The following is a 23,102-nucleotide window of genomic DNA, read 5'->3' on the forward strand; positions in this document are numbered from 1 at the left end:
CCTCTTTATAATAGGTTTCTGTAGGGTCATCAAGTAGTAGTGCTTTACACATGGAAGGAAGGGAGAGGAAATTGACTAGAATTCTAGTCAGTATTCTTTTTCTGCAATCCTTCCACATATGTAAAGCTTTATCTACTTGATGCAAGGAAGAAACTTGAAGTTAAAGTACTAGGATTAGTCATCTTCCTTCTGCTGCTAGCTCAAATTAAAATACTAATCAGTTTTAAAAAGTAGCTCAATAAGACCTACAAGTGACCTCAGCCTCCTCAGTTACCAAGTTGTATATTAAATAAAAAATTGACATTTTAATATCATTCATTAACAGTGTAAAACTTTTAGGGTTATAATTTCACCGTGTGCATGGGGTTTAGGATCTGTGTACACACATATGTGCACAGCTTAGAGGGAACAGTGACTCAGACCTAGCCAGGGCTTTTTTTTTTTTTTAAAAAGGTTTACTTTATTATTTTGTATTGGAAAAGGGTCCTGTTCTACTAAAATGCTGTACCCAGACACTCTACACTGCAACTTTGTTCATCCTTCAATGATTTTTTCATGTTTCTTTTTAGCGACTACTAGCATTGTTTCAAGGAAGGGCTGTCTGAAAAGGATACTATCTCTTTTTAAATGCATTCATGACATAATTGTTGCACTAGCAACTCAATTTCACTTTACAATCATTTTAGCTCAGCTTCTGCCTCAAAGTTCATCTTGATCTTTAACAATTCTCCTCTGCAGTTTTATAAAACATTTTTCTCCCTCCTTCCCCACTGACCACATTTCAGTCCTTAAGTACAGAATGAAATGCCCTCTTGTATCATTCACTAATACACATAAATCTAATTTGATGTGGTATAACAGAGGCTCTAAATGACTCGCAGTAGTAGCCTCTAATCGCGAAAGCCAAAAAGTGGTGGTGGTGGTGAAAACATTGTGGAAAGGCACTGGACTTTTTCTGCTTGGTCTCGGCAACTGGTGGGTGTGGTCCATTTGGGGGGAGGGATAGCTCAGTGGTTTGAGCATTGGCCTGCTAAACCCAGGGTTGTGAGTTCAATCCTTGAGGGGGGCTACAGGGGGCTATTTACGGATCTGGGGCAAAAATTGCGGGATTGGTCCTGCTTTGAGCAGGGGCTTGGACTAGACGACCTCCTGAGGTCCCTTCCAACCCTGATATACTATGAAAGCACAGTGTGCTTGGTGCAGCCATCTACAATCCCAGGGCGTCAGCAGGCAGTTCTTGCTCGGTTGTTCTTGGCCAAAATTCCCCCTTGTCTCGGGGTTAGGTAGTTTGTTCCCCCCGGTGTTCCCCTCCCCGAGGAGCGTGCAGGGGCGTGGTGCGGAGAATGCGGCCGACGGATGGGGCGCCGCCATAGGAAATGTTAAAGGGTCGGGGGAGAAGTTAAGTTTCTCCTCACACGAAATAATCCGGGCTCTGTCTCCTTCCCTTTACCCCCAGCCCCCCGCTTTCCCATCACACCCGCGGGGCTACAGAACGAATTGCCTGGGCAGCAACATGAGATGACGGACCCTCTTCTTTCTGGCCGCTGGCCGCAGTACTCAGCCTCCCGCTGCAGGAGGCGCACACCCCCAAAAGAGCAAGCGCTCTCGCTAGAGCGGACCCAGAGCGACGTTCTGGACACCACCTCGATGGTCGCTGCTCTGCGAGGGCCGGGCTGGTGCGCGCGCGACCGCCAGGGGCCGCTCTGGCCGCCGCCTCCGCTGCTCTCGGCTCCCCCGAGCTGCGCTGCCTGGAGCCCGTGTGTCCGCCATATTGGTGCCCGCGCTGCCTGCCTCTGCAGCTGCTGCGCCGTGTCCCTCCATCTCGTCCCGGCCAGGCCGAGCCCGGGAAGCCGGCGGCGCAGGGCGGGAAGCGGCGCGAGGCGGCTGAGCGGAGCAGGGAGGAGACGGCAACGAGTGGGTCCCGCGGCCCCTGCGCCACCCGCCATGGCGAGAAGGCCCGGCGGACCCTGAGAGACACCAGCCCCCTCCCCGGCCCGGCCCAGCCCAGCCGCCATCAGCGGAGACGAGCCGCCCGGCCCCCGCCTCTGCCTCAACATGGAGGCCGTGAAAGCCTTTAACAGCGAGGTCAGTAGCCGCTGCCGGGGATGGGCGCGGTGGGAGCGGGCGAGCGGGAGGCGCCCCTGGGCCTGGTTCCCTTCGCTGCGTGCGCGACTCGCCCGGCCGCCACCCCTGTGGGGCTGTGCCTGGGGGAGCGCGGGAGGAATCGTCCCTCCTCGGTTTCGGGTGGGCTAAGGGCTTCCCGCTCGGTGGCAGCGGCGGCGGCGGCGGGGGGGAATCTCTCTGCCTCGGGGGAGGAAGGACGGGGCTTCTCCCCCTGTCTGACGGCAGGGGCGTGCCACTGCCAGGGAGAGGGCGCAGCGCGGAAATCCCGTCCTTGCCTACGGGTCTTGGGGAGAGGGACGGGGAGGGTCTATGTGCAGGTGGGATGGGGAGAATGGAAGGGAGATTTCTCCTCGGGATTTATTTTCTATAGCTGGGGGGATGGTTGGCGGCGTCTAACAGCACACCACCACACGAAGTTAAGCGGGTTGTACTAAGAGGGAAGGGAATCCACTGGTTTCTCCAGGCCATGCAGGTCTCTCTCCTCCATTGAAGCTCTCATGTTTTCTGTCGCTCTTTCTTTCCGTTGTTACACACACATCCGCACACCTCAACACCTCTTAGATCAGGGGTAGTTAATTATTTTTTGTCCAGGTCCAAATTCAGGGTCAAGGTCTCATCAAGGTCTAGACTCCAGAGAAAATAACAAAAAAAACCTAACAGTAACGATACTAAGTAAATAAAAAGATTTCGTAGTCCATTCAAAAGCATCTGGTGGTCTGGATTTGGCCCACAGGCTACCTATTGACTACTCCTGCCTTAGACACTTCAATGGATTTAATTTTTAATCAGGGAATAATCTGAAGATTCAGAGGGTTTTCTTGGTAGCTGAAAGTGGTATTTCTACTGCAGTTAAACCAAGAATATATTTCCCCATCTTTGTTTCATAGCTCTTATGTGGGATATCAAGACATCATCTACATTGGAAATGGTAGAAAAGGTCTCTAAATTTGCACCTGCCAGTAAAGATATTGAAGCAGTATCCTAGTTTTTCTTTGAGGCCAGTAACCAAATGTGCTGTTAAAGTGCAGGATCAGAGTCTGGGTCACCTTATTTTGCTCTTGGCCATTGCAGGAGTAGATAGTCAAGTTAAAAAGTTACATTTGTAATGAGGAGGGAAATTTGATTTCCTGTTGTGAGGCCAACAGGAGATTTGATTATTCATATTTGAAAGCTGATATGTGGTAAATGAAAACTAGTAAAGGTAGTTAAACAGCTGTAATTTCCCATACTTGTTTATGTACATGTAAGAAAAAAATTTGTGTATGTAATGGTCTTTTAAATCAGTGGCTCTCAACCTTTCCAGACTATTGTACCTCTTTCAGGCGTCTGATCTTTCTTGCCCCCCAAGTTTCACCTCACTTAAAAACTGTTTACAAAATCAGATATAAAAATAAAGTCTCATCGCACACCATTATTGAAAAATTGCTTACTTTCTAATTTTTACCATATAATTATAAAATAAATAGATTGGAATATAAATATTGTACTTACTTTTCTGTGTATGGTATATAGAGCAGTATAAACAAGTCATTGTCTGTATGACATTTTAGTTTGTACTGACTTCGTTAGTGCTTTTTATGTAGCCTGTTGTAAAATTAGGCAAATGTTTAGGTGAGCTGATGTACTCTGTGGAAGACCTCTGTGTACCCCCAGAGGTACTCATATCCGTGTTCAAGAACCACTATTTTAAATTGTTCAGAGTGGTGTGGTTTGCAATGAAACCTACATATTAGAGCAGGAATAGTCAATTTTTTTTGTGAAGGTCCAGACTCCAGAGAAAATAAATTAATTAATGATAATAAGTAAATAAAAAGATTTTGGGGTCCATTTGAATCACAGAATATCAGGGTTGGAAGGGACCTCAGGAGATCATCTAGTCCAACCCCCTGCTCAAAGCAGGACCAATCCCCATTTTTTGCCCCAGATCAACTAAACAGCACCTTCAAGGATTGAACTCACAACCCTGGGTTTAGCAGGCCAATGCTCAAACCACTGCTCTGGTGGTACAGATTTGGCCAGGATCTGCCTGCTGATTACCCTTGTATTAGAGCAGGGAGGCTGTCGTCTTCTGGTGTATGGAAAGGTATGGGTTTATTTAGTGAAGTAATTTGATACTTTTTAAATACAAGTAACAATTAAATTTGGTTTATAGTAGAATGGAGTGCCCAGCAGATTATTACTACCAACCAAAATTAGAATATAGATTTTTTGCCAAGTAGTTAGATCAGTGGTTCTCAACCAAGGGTATGTGCACCCCTGGGGGTGTGCAGAGGTCTTCCAGGGGGTACATCAGCTCATCTAGATATTTACCTAGTTTTGTAGCAGGCTACATAAAAGCACAAGTGAAGTCAGTACAAACTAAAATTTCGTACAGACAGTGACTTGTTTATACTGCTCTATATACTGTACACTGAAATGTAAATGTAGTATTTATATTCCAGTTGATTTATTTTATAATTATATGGTAAAAATGTTAAAGTAAGCAATTTTTCAATAATAGTGTGCTGTGACGCTTTTGTATTTTTATATCTGGTTTTTAAGCAAGGTTAAACTTGGGGATACGCAAGACAAGTTAGATTCCTGAAAGGGGTACAGTAGTCTGGAAATGTTGAGACAACTGAGTTAGAGAATATGGGAAAAAATAGTTAGAAACAGTCAAACAAAATACATCTGAGGATTTGTATGAGTATATTACCCATTACATAATTTAATGAACCTTAAGTGGAGGAAATAGTAGTTTGACAATTAGGGTTGGGGAGAAATTTAAATCGGACACTAAAAATTGATTTCCAACTCAATTTTTAGTCAGACTATGTGTGTGTTTTGTAGGATGGGGAAAGAGCATTGTTGCCATAAGAACAGCATCATGTAAGAACACATTGATTTGGAATCTCTGCTCAAACACCCTTGGGACATATGAGCAAAAGTTTTCAATTTCATATTGAAAAACACAGAAGCTCTACACAGCCAGCCAAATGAATACTCAAGTATGGAGACTTTGCTTCACAAAGCTTCTGTCTATACTCATAAAGATTTAAATTGAGAACTCTTTTAGAAAAGAAAGGCATGGGACTCATGTGGGTTTTAAATCTAAAACCTTTGATGTAAAACGTAATTTTGGGTGGCCAAGAAATGAAGGATCAAGTCACAACATTTTAAATCAATTGCCCCCCTCTCTTGTGAGCAGATACTGGTGTTGGGGGGTTGCTCAGTGTTTTTTTCCTGTTACATTTTAAACTATGTTTTATAATTGAGTGTTGGGCAACACTGATAAGGGCATTTAAAAATGTATTAACCAAAGCTCTGAACCTTGGAATGAACTATAGATGGGTGCAGAGCACTTTGCATGATTGAGGCCTTGAACATAACCAATGCCAAAATCTCTGGCAATATTTGTGACTTCGGCCCCCCTCCCCTCTGCAGAATTTATCACTGACTTCCTATGCCTAAAGATCATACACTTTATAACTGGTTTTGAAGACACTTTTGGGAGGACTAATAAGGAATATCTAAAATACTTGAACTTTGAATCTGTAAGCAGTGCTGCATTTCTTTCAACACCTAACTCCTTAATATTTGTGTTAATATACTAGTTAAATTTATTATACTTCACATTTAAAAAGTGCATTTTACTTATGTTTATATTTTAAGGTCACATTTATTTATTTTCCAGTCATTGTGGTATGTATTTCTATTTTGGTCATATTGACTTAAAGTAGAGGCAAATTGGCAGCTGATAGTGTGGGCTAAATTTGTAGAAGGATCTCAGAAATGCTTTCACTTCTGCAGTTTGGATTCAGTTAATAACTTTATATATGTTTATGTAACTTACTGGTTAAATTCAGGTGACAGCTCAGAAATAGCATTTAAACAAATGTAAAGTATTAGGTCCACTGATCTAACACTTTTTAGTTGTGTGGTTGTTTTTTTTTTTTTCTCTCACAGAGGAGGGAGTTGTATTTGGGTCTCAAATCAAAACCAAAATGAAAAGCGGCTGTGCAAGCTTATAGTTTAACTTGACTTCACATGAATGGAAGGTCAATACATACAGTGGACAAGGTCTTACATTGCATGTATCTGGTTTTTCATTCAGCGTTGAAGTGGTTAACAATGACATTTGATTTGATTCAAGAGAAATTTTTCTTTTGGTTTCTTTTGTTGTCCCTTTTGTTTGTTTTTAAGGGTGAAGGCCTTTTTCTGCAAACCTTTTCCTTTTCCTAGTGGGAGTAATTCCTACTACTGTGAGTAGTTGGATTATCATTAGAGGGGCTACTCATGATAGTAAGTGCACCATCTAGTAGTAAGTGTTCGCAGGCTCTAAAATCCCAAATCTCCATTAGAATACATGTGTAGATTTAAATGAAGAGTACACTTTTGTATCACAATTATTTAAAACAACTTTGCAAAATCCTAGAAGTTTACCGATTTACATAAAAAACATGCTCGGCTACCCTTGATATTATGAAATAGCTAATGAGACTGTTACTTTCCAAACAAAGTTAATTTTCATAGTTTATGTCAATGGAAAAATAACATTTTGCAAGGTTTTAGTTTAAAATCAGTTTGCCTCTCTTGCTGAGTTTCATATTTTCAATAATCTGTGTCCTCTATCTCATTTGACATCACTACTGCTTAAAGGATTGTTCTCCTTTGGGTGTCAGTTGTGGCACTGATGTGTTTCTTCTGGGACACACAAGTCTCAGAGCCAGAACTTTTGGAAGAAAAAAAAGCTTTTAGTTTTAATTTTAAAATATTGTCATTTATAATTTAAAGTTTAGGGAAGTATTTTGTTAGTCAAGATTTGAGATGTACTCGAGGCAAGCACACATACAAGGTTCCTGCACCAAAAGGGATAATAATCAGAAACTGATTTATAAATTTATTTAAAAATATTATTTCAGTTCAACTTTAAAGGGACTCCATCAACTGAAATCCTAGTCACTCTCCAACTATTAGAGGAAAGTAGTTTCAGGTACTATACTTGATCCTGAGTTCCTCTGCAATTTTTGTGCTTTTACAATAACATACTCCTACTTTTAAAATGTCTTTCTCCTCTATTGTTCAGTAAAAAAATCTATAGGAATGTGGGGGAACAGATGGGGAACTGACTAAGCAAGCATGTGGTTAATTTTTCCCAAGTTAAGAGTCCTAGTAAGTCAGTAGGACTAACATTAAAAAACTTCTGCATGTGTGTCTATATTTGCAGGATTGGGGTCTAATTTACATAGAAAAATGAAAATGGATATTCATAAATTGCTGTTAAATGTGAATATAAATAAACTGGAACAGTTTAATTTTTTCTCTGGTTTTTTGATAATACCTTAAGTATTACTTGTAAAAAAAATTTCAGACAGAAGTATGATTTTTTTAAGTTGTGTTCCATTAAATATCAATTAACTTTAAAGCCTATATCCGCAAAACCCTAAAGAGGGTTCTGCCCCACTCTGCTTTGTTCTACAACCAAGCCTTGAATCTTTGTACTTAACATTTGTAAACATCTCTAACTTAGTATGCACACACAGAAACATGGCTATGACTTTATCTCTTTCTATTCCCCTTTCTAAAATCGCATGGTGCGGTTTTGTTGGCTTGTTTTTCTTTATATTAAAAATAATCCCCAAAGCTTGTCTGTTTCAGGTGGGGAAATCATTAAAAGTTGCTTACCCTTTCTCAGCACTTTTTTTTTTTAAAGGGTAAGTAATTTGAATTTACAAGCCCTCACCCTGCTCCTTTAGGATGGCTGTAGTATTGAAATTGTGTAAAAGAGTAGCTATAGCAAAACCGAAAACTATTGGTGTTGAATGTTTGATGCTTTGGAAAATTAATTCTAAAAACGTCTTGTCCTTCATGATAATTGGCCTTCCACTTGTTGCACTGGCAATTTGTGGAATGGTTAACTTCTAATCGTAAAGTGTGGTTGATTGTAACACTTGGTCTACTATCGTATTGTACTGATTATTGGAGGAGCTAATGTGAAAAGTACACTGTTAACTTAAAAACTACACTCGTTTGAATTGTTTTAAGTACTGGTACTACAAGTACACATAAGATTACGAAAACTGAAAAATATTAGATGTTTTTTCAGAACTGTTCTTTTCATTTGTCAATGCTTTTTGTAGATAGTATCACTGTTTTCCCTGTTGTTTTGTGTTGTTTTTTTCCCCATACAGCTAAAGGGGAGAAAAATGTACAACAGGAAACCATAAATATTGTCAAAGACTCAATGGTAGGAATGAGACCTGAAGATAGTTCTGATTCATTTATCTTAAATGATTTCAGGCTAATGGTGCATTTAAAGCAAAGTATAATGAGATTAAGGAATCATAACATATAGTTTGGTTGCATCATGGCGTGGACTCTGTTCTGTCTTTTTGATTATCTTTACCTAAAAATATATTTTCAATAACAATTGATCCTACAGTCCCAAGTTTAGAAGTGTGTTTGACCCACACATGCTTTGGATAATTTAGATTCTGTGCATCTAAGTCCCTTTATATGTACCTCCCGGTCTCTTATAGAGCTTTTGGAAAAGAATCATGATTATGATCATGTAAAAGACCTCAATTTTGAGGGTCCAGTACTTATTAACAATAAAAATGATAGTCCTTATGTAGTTCATCATCTTAAGATGAAGTCTTGACCAGCCTTTGGTTTGGCCAAAGGGAGCACTAAGTAAGAATCTGGGGGATGGTGAAGGAAATGCAGTTATCACACCATAATGATTATTTTTCAAATTCATCAACAAAATTCACACAGTAAATTAATTGTTAATTACTTGCTAGTTAATCAGTTGCCTGTATATAGCATTTTTGGTTCAGTAACTGTTGATAAATCTCTGGGTATGTTTTTTTAAACATGTATTAGCTTTTTTGGTTTTTAGTGATGCAATGCTTTCTCCATGCTTTAGTTGGAGATGTTAAGAACCCCTGCTTTTGCCATAAATTTTCTCACATGATGCAGTCTTTCTTCTGTCATCACCTCCACTGCCCCCTTGACTAGTCACGTGTTTTCTGCAGTGCTATTGCAATTAAAAAAAAAAAATCAGACCCTCTCTTCCCCCCGCCAGAATTTTAGAAAGATAAAAATCACGTCCCAGCTTGACCTGTGGAAGTAAGCAGCTGTCATATTATTTTTGGATGGTCTTTTAGCTATAGTACACTAGAAAACTGAATGAATGCACATAAAACTATGGAAACTTAAATCATGAATTGAACTTTTCTGTACATTTAATGCTGAAGTCTAGAAAGCACTGAAGTAGCTTGTTTACAAATGGAAGCCAAGTGATGGTGAAGAAACTTAAAAGTTAGAGCTTGAAAAATGCACTAAGTAGGGAATGATACAGTGTATCGTGGAAGGGGAGCCGGTGGTGCCCATGTGCAGAGATAAACCCAGAGCCTTTTGAGAACTAGTTTTATGTGTGGGAAGGGAACAGATTTACTTCCCACCAAGACATTATCCTTAGACCCTCCTGGAGAGTTTCATCTTTTGACTTGCAGTATCAGGCACATCTGGAGAATGCTTCCTTGGCTGCTGAGAAAGCAAGGAGTTGGACATTTCTCCCCTCAGTCTGCCTACTGTGAAAAGATGAATTTACCACTCTTCTACATCCTCTGCTTTTTTCTCCGAACTTTAGTGTGTTTTGAGCTCTTTTTTATCTTTTCTTCCTTGCCTCCCTCCTTTTGCTTTCCTCTGATGCAGGTGCTCAGTTTTTTGTAGCAAAGTGAGATTAAAGTTTTTGATCATTTTAGCTACTGCTCCATAATCAGTAGGAAGAGTGAAACCAATTAAATTCTTGTATATTTCATTGTTGAAAGATTGTGTGTCTGTTGTCTAGAGTTTCATCAGTCTCAGTCCTCTGCTGGTTGTAGTGGGTGTGGAAAAGGAACATCTTTTATCTCTCTCACCCCATTGCAGAGTGCCCCTTCAGTAGGCCAGGACAGTCTGTCTCTCTGCTGTCCATAACTTTCATCTGAGGTGAACTGAAATGTAAAGAATCTGATCAGTTTCACTCTTGCTGCTCAGAATACCAAGGGTAGCAGTAGCTACACAGATCAGATTCTTGGAAATGTCATTCTGCTGCCTCCACAGCAGCAGCAGAGGCGCATTAGCACTTGACCACTTTCCAGATAAACTTCCCAGGTTGTCACAGGGGGATGGGAGAGGAAAGCTATTTTTTCTTTAAGGTATAGTAAATGTTCAATTCTTCCACTCTCAGACCTGGTCTAGGTCTGCCATCTCTTGGTACTACCCATGATTACCTCTGGAGGTCTGATTTGTGTTCAGGATCTGCTGTTTTTCTCTCTGAGAACAATGACAGTGGTATCACATCCAGTAATCAAAAAGCCCATATAAAGCAAAGTATTATGTATTTAGAACAAATGCATTTCAGAGAAAACAGATCCAAAAACACAGTGCATGTGTCACAGTCCTGAAGTTTGATAGTAATTGTAGGTGCGTTCTCCTTTTGCTCTGTGTATTTCTTCCCCATTTCTTTCCCTTACTCCTGAATTGCTTCTGTGCTGTTTTCTTCTGCGTGCAATGCTTTCCCAGTAGCACATGCAGGACGGCAGAGTTAATCTGATATAATTCTACAGTTTTATTTAACAGCTTCTGCTGCACCAGACAAAGTGTCCTGTGCATGAACCAGTATGGGCCTCAGCTGCTGCTGAATTAGTTCTGATGTTCAGGAGAAGATATGTACTTGGTCCTTGCTAGTGTGGCTGATCAAGGAAGAAAAAGTTCTAATAGAAGAACTTATAAAATGTGGAGGAGATGAAAGGAGGAAAGAATTGCAGTATTCCCATGATACTATATCAGAATTAACGCCCTGTAAAATGTTGCCCGTTACCTATCCACCTCGTTGTGTTTGGTTTTCATACTCTTTGTTTATTTTTAAATCTTTACGGACATAAATATCAACAAAATATTAGATATATTTGTTTTTTCCTAATTGGATATTTAATACGTTCCTAATTTTAATAAAACTTGAGATAGTTACCATATCAAGATCTTAAGAAATCTGAACTTCGCTTTTTTTTTCTCTAAGTATTGTATTTGTGATGTCATTCACTATAACAGAAACCAAGAAGTGTAAAATTCAGATTTCTGAGCCCCCAGGAAGGAGATGTTAAAAATGCATTATTAATTAGTTTTTAAAATAGCATCAATATATTATACCATTTCCTGTCTTGGAAACTAACAGCCATTTTTAACTAGAAGTTCAAAATGTGTAAATCTCTAACTTTGGCTTTTTTTGTGGCCTTTTAAAAAAAAATCCGTTTGCCATTTACTGGGTCATTCCATAAAGAGTATGTTTGTGATGCTAAATCAGAAGGAAGCAGTTCTGATGTTTGCTATTGTCAAGTAATTAAAAATAAGATATTTAACTGGCTTGGGCATTGTATGTACAGGATATTTCAGTCATTCATGACCATACAGTGGTGTAGCTGCACCAGTGAAAACTCTTACTGTAGACTGGCAACACCACTGTAAATATTGCTTAAAATTAGTCTTTTAAATTGTTGATTTAAATCAGGATCCTCCATTTGTAATGAAATGAGGATGTCAAACTGCATCTAGTAGGGATAAACATTTTAAAATCAGCAGGCATGGGTAACTTGAACCCAGGAGCCCTAAAAGAGTTGGGTGGGGAGATATCTGGCCTGCTGATAATTTTTAATGAATCTTGGAATACAAAGTAAATTCCAGAAGATTAGAAGAGTGCTTAATATGCCAGTATTCAAAAAGGGCACATGGGATGACCCAAGCATTTATAGGGCAATTAGCTAGACATCAGTCCCATGCAAAATAATGGAAATGACGATATAGGATTCAATCTATAAAGAATGAAAAGATGAGAGTACAATTAATGACAGCTAACATGATTTTTGGAAAGTAGATTTTGTCAAATAAACCTGACTTCATTTTTTGATGAGATTATCAGTTAGATGTAATATACTTAGACTGTTGTAAAGAGTTTGGCTTCGTACCACATAACTTTATGATTAAAAATGAACACTATATAATATCAAAGCACAAGTTCAAAGGATTGAGAACTAGCTAACAGAGATCTCAAAGAGAGTTATTAATGGGGGGGATCATCAATGAATGGGGATGTTTCTAGTAAGAGTTCACAGGGATTAATAACAGGCCAGATGCTACTCAACATTTTTATCAATGGTATTTTTTATTTTAATAAAAAAACTATGGATAATAAATTCTGTGGATGAATCAAAGATAGTGATACAAAATAATGAGGAAAAGGCAGTCGGAGTGATTTGGATCGCTTGATAAGCTTGGCTCATTCAAACAATGTTTTTTAACACCGACTAATACCAAGACAACATCTAGGACAGAACTGTCAAACTATTAAAAAAATTGCAATTGTGAGATTAAAAAAATTGCGATTAATCACAGTTTTAATTGCATTGTTAAACAATGATAAAATACCAATTTAAATTTATTATAAGTATTTTGGATGTTTTTCAACGTTTTCAAATATATTGATTTCAGTTACAGCACAGAATACAAAGTGGTATGTTGCTCACTATATTATGTTTAATTACAAATATTTGCACTGTAAAAAGGGTAAAAGAAATAGTATTTTCAGTTCACCACATACATTTACCGTAGTGGAATCTCTTTATTGTGAAAGTGCAACTTAGAAATGAAGAATTTTTTTTACATAATTGCACTCAAAAACTAAACAATATGAAACTTTAGAGCGTACAAGTCGAAGCATGAAGGAATATACGAATGTTTAGCATATTTGGAACATAAATACCTTGCAACGCTGGCTACAACAGTACCCTGCAAGCGCCTGTTCTCACTATCAGGTGACGTAAATAAGATGCAGGGAACATTATCTCCCATAAATGTAAACAAACTAGTTTGCTTTAATGATTGGTTGAACAAAAAGTAGGACTAAGTGGACCTGTAGGTTCTAGAGTTTACTCCTGGGGGAATTCTGCGCCAAAAAATTAAAAATTCTGCGCACAATATTTTCAGATTCTGCATATTTTGTCAATATAATCACACGAGTTTCAGTTATTTTTGGTCATTTATTTCAAAATACCTGTCGGCAAGTATGTCTGTAACAATATAGGCAACAAAAAAGATTCAGGAAATATTTTTTGACAAACAGATTCCTTATTAGGCGTATTAATTCAGAACTCTGAGTAATAATACATTTAAACTATAATACAAAACTGTATTTCCCGCATACCTCAGAAGCAGTGCAAAGGTTTGGGGGAGTCAGGGGTAATGGAGGAGCTGTGGGAGAGAGAAGTAATTGCTGGGAAGGAGCCTGGGTGTGAACTTGGAGGGTTGTAGGGTTGGGTAGGAAAGGTATGGAAAAGGTTCTTTGGGGGCGGGAAGGGATTATTAGGGAGCTTTCCCCATGCAGGCTGTGGCTGACCCCTAGCCTCTCACATTCAGTCAGGCACATCTGCCCCTGTCTCCATGTGTTCCTGCACCCTCATGTGTCCTTGCACCTCCTGTCCACATGTGTCCCTCACCCACTCCCCCATCCCCATGTGGCCCTGCACCCTCCCTCTGTCCCCGTGTGTGTCTCTGCCCCCACTCAGCCATCCCCTATCCCTATGTAGCCCTGCACCTCCTTCCCTGTCCCAGTGTGACCCTGCACCTCCACTCCTATTCAGATCCTGCCCCAGTTTGTCCTTCCCCACTAGCCCTTATGAAACCTCTGTCTGACCCCCCCCCCCCCCCAGCAGCCCCATGCTATCTGTCTCTTCCCTAGTTGGCCAGGAGCTGCTGTTCTGTTCTATCGCCACAGCGCCTTCTGGTGGGCAAAAGGCGGAACTGCAGCAACTTTCTGGCAGAAGCTTTTTTCCTGTGCAAAAAATTTAAGATATGCACTCCTCATTAATTATGCAGGCACACAGTGGCACAGAATTCCCCTGGGAGTAAGAGTTTTACATTGTTTTGTTTTTGAGTGCAGTTATGAAAAAAATAATTCTACATTTGTAAGTTGAACTTTTAAAGTAGAGATTGCACTATAGTTCTTGTATGAGGTGAATTGAAAAATAGCATTTATTTTGTTTATCTTTTTTTCCAGTGCAAATATTTGTAATAAAAAATAATATAAAGTGAGCGCCATACACTTTGTATTCTGTGTTGTAATTGAAATCAACATACCTGAAAACGCAAAAATAATCTAAAAATATTTATAATAAATTTAAATTGGTATTCTGTTGTTTGTTTCACAGTGCAATTAAAACTGCGATTAGTCATGACTATTTTTTAACCAAGTTAATTTGTTTTGCATTAATTGCTTGCGTTAACTGTGATTAATTGACAGCCCTAATCTAGGAACAAAGACTGTAGACTGTCCCTACAGAATGGGGGACCGTATCCTAGAAAACAGTAACTCTGAAAAGGATTTAGGAGTCGTACTGAGAAAGCAACTCATTTTGAGCATGATCTGAACATGAGTTCCCAGTGCAATGCTGTAGCAAAAAAGGTTTAGTGTGAGCCTTGGATGTAGGGACATTATTTTCTCGCTATATATGGCATTGGTGAGGCTGATGATCGAATACTGTACATAGTTCTCATGTCCACATTTTGAAATTTATGTTGAAAAATTGGAGAGGATGCAGCAATGAGCCACGAGAACTATTTGAGGTCTGGGATAAACGCCTTACAGCGAGAGAGTTGAGCTTAATCTATTTAGTTTATCAAAAAAGGAGATTGAGCGGTGACTTGATTACAGTGTGGGGAGAAAATACTGGTTACTAATGTGGTCTGAAATCTAACAGAGAAAGGTATAACAAAAGCCAATGGCTGCAAATTGAAGCCAAGCAAATTCTAATTAGAAATCAGGCATTCATTTTCAACAGTGAGTTTGATTAACCATTGAACCAAACTACCAAGGAAATAGTGCGTTCTCCTGTGCCTTTTTGGAAGATATTCTTTAGCCAAACACAAGTTATTGAGCTCAGTACAGAAGTAACTGGGTAAAAATCCGTGGCCTGTGAGATATAGGAGGTCAGATTAGATGATCTAATGGTCCTTTCTGGCCTTAAAAATCTATGAATGATTAAAATTGATCATTTAAATTGCCTTGATTTTGATCAGATCACCCTGAACTGTCCTGGTGCAGTTAATATGAACATGCAATCACTGCATTGCACATTCAAATAAATAATCCACACTCTTTGAAGCTGTGTGAACCAGAGTTCATGCTACTTCTTTAAAAAATATGGCATTAGAAATGCATGGTCAAAAAGATCCAGCGGGGAAGCTGCCAAACCACCTTGATCTCGTCTCATGCTGCCTGAAAGGTTGGAGAGTGGCTTACAAGCACTACATCAAAGGTTCCCAAACTTTTCTTATTGGGTACCCCTTTGCAGATCTTCAGCTACCTACGTACCCCTACCCTTCTCATCACTGATACGTTGTCTTGTTCTTAACACTACCTGTTTTTAGCCATCAGTCCACATTTCACTGTTTATGTACAGACAAAGTTATAGTGAGACATATACAACTGAAAAAACCCCTTGACTAAGTTCTGAGCTCAGTTAGATTGGACAGTTACTGGGCATCTGAACTCGTGCTATATGGTGATTGGAGGTGAGGGCTCTGTATGTCAATGTCTCTGTGTATCTGTGGTCTTACTGGTACATCTTTAAGTAAATTAGCTTCTGTATTTTATATGACAAATTCCCACAGAGTTCTAAAGCTTTGTCTGAGTAGCCTATTATGAAAATGCAATAAATAAAATAATTAATAAGCAAATCCACCGTTACACAATTTCTACCACATATCCCTGAGAGATATTTTGCGTACCACTGTTGGGGAACCTCTGCTCTATATCTTATCTGTCCTATTCCACATCCCACACACACTCAGTTAAAATGTGGATTCTGATCTTACATTTAAAAAGAAAAGTATGAAATAAGATAAAAGCAGGGATGGGCTGAAATGCAAGGAGTATATATAATGAGACATGTTTCTCAGTTTTTCAATGCATGTACTTTCAGATGGAATTAAACGCACAGCTAAAAAGAAAAACATCTACTTAATATTCAGTATATAGTGTTTGATATGGATTTTATATCAAATTATGAACATGAACAGCCTTTGTGCGGATGGGGAAATAGTTCTCATCTGCAAATGGCTCCAGTTTCTGGGTGTTGCTTATTATGTTCTCAAACAGCAGCAACAGAATGAAATTGACATGACTTAAAATTTCACTGCCGTGGGCACACAGATCCGAATAAAAACAGATAATTGGTGTCTTGTTAACTTCACTCTGCTGCTGATAGTAACAGAGGCACTGGTGCTGTCCGAAGATTTGAGAATACATCACTTCATTGTTTCATATTTGGAAGGTTATCTTTGCAGCCATAATGACTTGGCACTTCGATTTTTTTTTTAAATGAAAGCTTTAATTCTTCAGGCATTAATGGTCTAATCCCCACCAATCACTGGGGAGTAGATGAGTGGACTTTTCAAGACATATGTTTGGCAACTTATTCTTCTCTAGGGGGGGAAAAAGAATCTCTGCACATATATGCAGTGTTACGCTTAGTAGAAGTTTGCTAGAAAAATATTAAAAAGCACTGACTGACCATGAGGTTTCTTGGCTCCATTCATATTTCTTACCAGCTACATGTGTGTTGAAACACCAGAGAAGAAGTGATTTTCATCTGTTCATATAAATGGGTGTGATTTTTTCCAGGAGTGTTGAAATATGCAAGAAATTAATCCTTTTAGCGGCCTAGTGCCATACATCATATGCCTAACAAGTGCTAATTTGGGCTTCTGCACATAAACTTTTTAAATATGATACGTAATTTAAAATAAGTTGTAGGAATTGCCATAGTGGATCAATGGTCAACACCAGATAACTTCAGAGGAATATGTAAGAACCGTGAAGTAGGCAGATGTGGGATAATCTATGCCAGACGTGAGGTTTCATGCTTAAGCCCTGAAGCATATGCCTTCCAAAAATTTTATTCCTGTTAACTGTAACTTTGGGTATTCTTGTTTTCCATATAAATGTCTAATCCCATTTTGAATATTTCTAAATTCTTGGTATCAGTGACTTCCTGTGGAGGTGAGTTCTTTAGTCTAATTACACATTGTGTGAATTCTTTGAATTAGTTTGAATTTGAAACTGTTATTTCTCCTCTTCAAGGCTACCACTCAAACTCTGTCCATTGTCATACGTCCCAACAAATGCATAAAAGAGTGTAAGGGCTGGGGCATGAGTATCCTGGCCTATGGTTTAGTGTCAGGTGGGGGCTAAGGTTCCAGTAGCCAATTACCAGGAATCCAGCTGGGTTGGTGATATATGGTGAGGGGGTTCCCATTATTCTACTCCTCCTTCATGTTCCATTTTTAGTCCTACACAGTGATCGTGCTCATTGCTTTCCTGTGCTGCTTTCTCAAGAAACACCTAAACTAAAATTGATCCGATTCTTGTCAGTTTTGTGGAAGCCACAAAAATTGAAAAGTTTTTCAGCATGACATCTCAAAAGCTTGAGTCAAAATGGAAAGGCCAATATTTTCACAAGTAGCGTCTATTTAGTATTCTTTTTTTTTACATGGGAAAGCTATGATTTTAATGACACACAAATATCATTATATAGAAAAATAAGATTAACTTATTTGCCTATTAAGTAAAATACAACATAGAATAGGTAACAATTTATCTGTTGTCAGTAAAGTCAAAGGCAGTTGACCAGAGTTATGGGCAGGGTGGATTTGATTTAAATTTAAATTGATTTAAATCACTAGTCAGGAAGACTCGATTTAGTCATGGATTTCTACATAAAACTGCATTCTTATTGGTTATTATAACCTTAATACATATTCTTCACAACTCAGAGATAGCGGTACGTTTCATTTTTAGAAGGTACACACTATACATTTTTGAAGTGATTTATTTTTGAAAACTTTTCAGATTAGTTTTACAGCTATATCAGAAAATGAATGATTGTTTGGTTATTTAATTTACCAGAAGTAATTGAAGCGGATATTTATGAAGTCATTGGGAGGTGAACTATCTCCAATTCAACAGGTTAATCATTAATATTTGGAGGATTTTCTTGCCATCCTGTATTAGGAGGAGAACATCACCAGACAGACATTTAAATTGTTTTATTTAACTAAAACAACGTTATGTATTCTGTTTTTTTTTTTCTTCAACAGCAAACATATAATATTTTAACAAAACAAGCATTTAATTAAACATTCAAGTTTTTTAAAATCAGGTTTGTTTTTGTTAAAATTGTTTTTAACTAAAATAGTTAAATGAAATATTAAAAACAAAAATTAAATTGACTGTGTCAGCCAGGTCAACGTGAGAAACTTAAAATATTGGCTTCTGCCACTAACTCAGTCGTCTTCACCTTCATTTTCCTGTGTGTTCATAATCTGGAAAAGAAAAACAAGCTTTCCTGCTTTTTCAGGTCCCAAACGATTTCTCAATTTGGGATGAATTGGTCCAAAGGAAGACAATATTCCTTCTACACCAGCAGAAGAAGCTACTGCTGTTAAAAATGAGGTTATCACTTCAACAGACTCTGAATCTAAGTGCTTAAGTGACTTCTACCAGTTCACTGGTGTGACTTTCTTTCAATTACAACATCATCAGCAAACATATATTTCTTGAATGGTTGACCCTTAGCTCTGAAGTTTATTAGATTTGGCATTATGGAGGGATGATTGCTGCATGTCCATGTCATTGCCAACTCCTCTTTTTCAGCAGTTAAGGTTTGACCCTGCTACCGAGTATTGAGAATATTTGCAAGAAAATGAGCTGGAGATAGTGCTTGTCACATTTGATTTTTTAATGCTTGTAATTTAACTCTGTCATTGCATATTTCTCTTTTTAAGATCTCACTCAGTTCCTTCCAAATTTCAACAGCGTCAGCAATAAAACAGCTATTTCCCTGCGTTTGTTCAAGGCTGCGGAAATAGGCTTCATGGTACTCAGCATGTGTTCAACATTTCTCTTAAGCCCAACGTTAAGAACTTTGGCTGTGACAATGCCATCTATTTTTTCATGATTTTGTTCACAAACTCTCATCAGATTAGGCCAGTTCTTGATATAGTGCTCAAAACAGTCCACTACTGAGTTCCACTGCACAACTTGTGGGAGAGTTAGCTGGGTTCCTCCCACTTTTTTCAGAGCAGCTGCTGCAAAGTGGTTGTTACGGAAGTATTTTGCAATTTCAACAACATTAGCCCTTATTTCTGGAACACTGAAGTCTTTGGCTAGGAGGTGCATGAAATGAGCACTGCAACTGTATATTATTAGTTTGGGACTCTTTTCTAAATTTCTTCTGATCTTGGATACATTTGCAGTATTGTCTGTGACCAAGCTGTGTACTAAACATTTGAATTTTTTTTCACAGTTTGTTATAGCTTTTTACTGCTACTTCCTGTAAGTATTCTGCTGTGTGTGCATTTCCTGATGTATCGATTGTTTCTGTAAGGTAGACATTCCCTTCTTCTGTTTTCTCATAAGCGCATACAACAGGATTATTGTGGACATTGCTTCACCCATCAAGACTCAGGTTAACAATTTCACCCTCTAGATCTTTTGCACACTGCTCAATTTCTCTTTCGTACACTTTATCCAATAATTTGCCTGCGACATCTGCTCTGTTGGGTGGACTGTATCCTGGTCTTAATGACTGAACCATGTTAATGAAGTGTGGGTTCTCAATCATATGGAAAGGAGAGTTTGTTGCATAAACAAACAGGGCAATTTTTTCATCAGTTATCTCTTTTTGTAATCTGCTGGTTCTTATCACAAATGTATCTATGGTTGTTTCTGGATGATAGATTTTTTTTTTCTTTTTGCAACAGGTGATATACTGTGGCTATATGACATACATGATGTGACTGAAACACTATCATTGGCAGGTTTCAGAGTGGTAGCCGTGTTAGAGTGTATCAGCAAAAAAAAAAAAAAAAAAGTAATTGTAGCACTTTAGAGACTAACAAATTTTTATTATGCCCAAATAAATATGTTAGTCTCTAAGGTGCCACAGGTGGTACTCCTTTTTATCATTGGCAGATAACTCTAGAACGATAGAAAATGATGGTGACCTTTAAGGTGGATAGTCTTCAGAATCCTGTATGTTGAGGATGGATTCTCCTAAACAAAATAACTCAATGCAGTCATTTTAATTATTGTTACCATACTGCTCATTTAGTATTACTCATTGCATTAACTGACACTCGGTACTACTTTAAAGGTGAAATTGTAAAAGGAAGATCTGCCTATTTCAGCTACTTATTTTTTATCACAGCTGCATCTAAAATGATAGTACCTTAGAGTAACAACTATATTTTTTTGCTCAAACATAAGAATTCAAGAAGAGTCCAGAAGGAAGACAGGCAGTCCTTAAGAAAGAAGTATGAAATAAAAATGTTTACCAACCTGAAGATCCTGCATGTTCAGACATGTTCCTTTCATCATCTTCAATGCAGCTTCCTCCTGAGAAGGAACACTTCTCATGATGTTGTTTCATTCAGGCAACCCAGACCTTGCATTTCTTTGTTGCACTGTTTACATTTTGCACATATGCCTGTCTTACCCACAGGTAGAGGAACTTCATTAAAATATTCCCAAACTGGGTCTCTCTCAACGGCCTGCTGCCATTATAGGTTTTCCTTTCTAGTGAGAGAATAGTATGGTAGATCTCAAATCAGTGAAGGCTACACTCAAAGACCTCAAGACTTCTGGCATATACCGCTCAAACAGTTTCACTGTTGTTTCTACTGCCTGTCCCTCCCTGCTCACATTTATCTCCAGACTTCTTCTCCTTGTCCAGATCTATTCTGCCCCCAACAATCTTCTGTTCATCGAACATTTTTGAAACTTTGCACTTTTAGAGGGAGGTAAGGGTTTGACTCTGTGTACACAAATTTGCAGAGGGACAATAGGGTTGAGGTCTGTTATTTCTCACCTCTATATTTTATTTATTTATTTATAAACATTTTTGCTGTTAATAAGTATGTTATCTCTGGAGACACAAATCCACAGTTTGAGAACTTCAAAACTAAGCTTCTCTGATGGTATCTTCTAAACTGAGCACTGAATCCCATTGGGTAGCTAGAAAGATTAACCTAAATCTATACAGAAGCCCCTGGAACCTCATAAGATTGGGTCCTTAATCTGTGAACTGTTGGAACTCATTTAAAAAACTTTCCTTAAACATTACTTGAATATATTGCCTCATACTATAGAATTATAATTTATAATCCCTATTCCATTATGAGATACATTATAGCTCAAAGATATCTTAATTAAAACTATTTTTAGACCGGTTTTTCCTCAAAAAGCATTTTATAAAAAAAAATCTGATTTTAAATTTAAAAAAATCCATTTTTTTAAAAAAAAACATTGATATTTTTATCCACCCTGGTTATGGGTATGAATTCAAGAGAGAGAAGTTGTAAAATGTATTGTTTCTAAGGAAAAGACTGATTCTTAGAGGTTATCAGAATAGAAGACATCCACAAGACTTGGAAGTAAAGCTATCTAATAGTTTTTTTCTATTAAGATAATTATTTTTCCTTCTAATAATACTATAGTTCAGTAGACTATAATTTGTTGACAGCCAGATATTTGACATGAATGCATTTTAACCTTTTAGCCAAGAACAACTAAATTTTGACCAGTGAAGCACCACACTGGAGACTTGCCAAGAGTCTTAGGACTGAACCTGCATCCAAGCAGGGCAGTTAGAGCAACATAACAGAGAACTGTGCTGTCTGAGTAGAACAGTTAGAGCAGCGTTTCCAGTTGTGTGTTGATGGCATAATATCTCAGCGTGGCATAAATATAACTAAGATCACACATGCTGCCAACAACCATTTAGGAAGGCTGCTATGTAAGTTAGGACACCTCTGTAGTAAAGATTAAAGTGGCCGCTGGTTACATTATCCCTCTTTTATTTGAATAATACTGGGCTTCTGACTGTTGTGAAGTACTCCTAGTTGAATGGAATATAAAGCTTAGTTTTCAATTCACTTAGAAAGAATAGAACAGAACATATTAAAAAACAAACAATTGTTACCTTAATTAATCTTGGTAAAATTGTATCATGGGGCTGTGTGCATCCCTTATGCTGAACTACACTGAGAAGAAAATAATTTTCTTGCTCCAGAAGACTTGCAATCTGTTCGACAGTACATTGGGGACATAATACATCAGTTGACTAAATTATAGTCTATTATCTAAACAAAGTGTGTTTTAATGTGCAGACTTAAACTTTATATAAATATTTAAGGAAAAATAGTTCAAAATACTTTTTTCCTTATCTGGAAAGAATTGAGTTCAGAATTTGTGTTTTTTTGTGTGGAACAGCTGGTGTTAATAACGGCTAGAACAGCATAACAAATGCAGCTGCAGATATATTTGTTGACAGTGCACCCAACTATCGCAAGAGAGATACAACTTTGAATTTGGCTGTTGGCATGAGAGAAGCACCTTTCAGGTCACCTTTTCATTTCTCTGATGTTACATAATCTAAAACAGAAAATATTAACTGTATCAAACTTTGGGTGTAATTGTATGAATTTATGACTTTAGTGAATTGAGTGGGGGGGTTACACCAGTAGGGTGGGATGGGCAGGAGTTGAGTGAGAACAGAAGGGGACAGGGAGAGGCATGAGGGAGACAGGGACACAAGGGTCTAACCACTAGAGAACTCTCTTCCCTTTAGAACCTTGAAGTTGAATCCAAGATTCTTGAGTCTCTAAATTTCTTTGCTGTCCAGTAAATAGCTATGAAACCTACCAGCAAAGTGTGTCTCTATTCCTTTCTAGTGGTAGGGCCACATAGAGACTCTTCCTGTTATTACTCCTACTTTTTCTCCAGTAGCTCCAGGGGAGGAGGACTTTCCTTGGGTCTAAAGATTCCAGTCTTTCTGATGACCTCTGTGGGGGTATGATTCCACATGATGGAATTTTTGTTTTTGAATTTTAAAGTTATT

At 38.4% G+C, this 23,102-nt stretch overlaps 1 protein-coding gene across 1 annotated transcript in view; it reads left to right on the forward strand.

The window, feature by feature from the left end:
- Positions 1-1,503: 1,503 nt before the first annotated feature.
- The window catches only part of SCAF8 (SR-related CTD associated factor 8), an 85,910-nt gene continuing 64,311 nt past the window's right edge, over positions 1,504-23,102 (forward strand). Inside the window, 4 exon segments of the mRNA XM_048844182.2 lie at positions 1,504-1,608; positions 1,611-1,917; positions 1,920-1,990; positions 1,993-2,085. Coding sequence (XP_048700139.2) covers positions 1,519-1,608; positions 1,611-1,917; positions 1,920-1,990; positions 1,993-2,085 — 561 coding nt within the window. The 5' untranslated portion in view covers positions 1,504-1,518.

This window comes from Caretta caretta, chromosome 3 (genome assembly GCF_965140235.1).
Source record: "Caretta caretta isolate rCarCar2 chromosome 3, rCarCar1.hap1, whole genome shotgun sequence".
Lineage (NCBI taxonomy): Eukaryota > Metazoa > Chordata > Testudines > Cheloniidae > Caretta > Caretta caretta.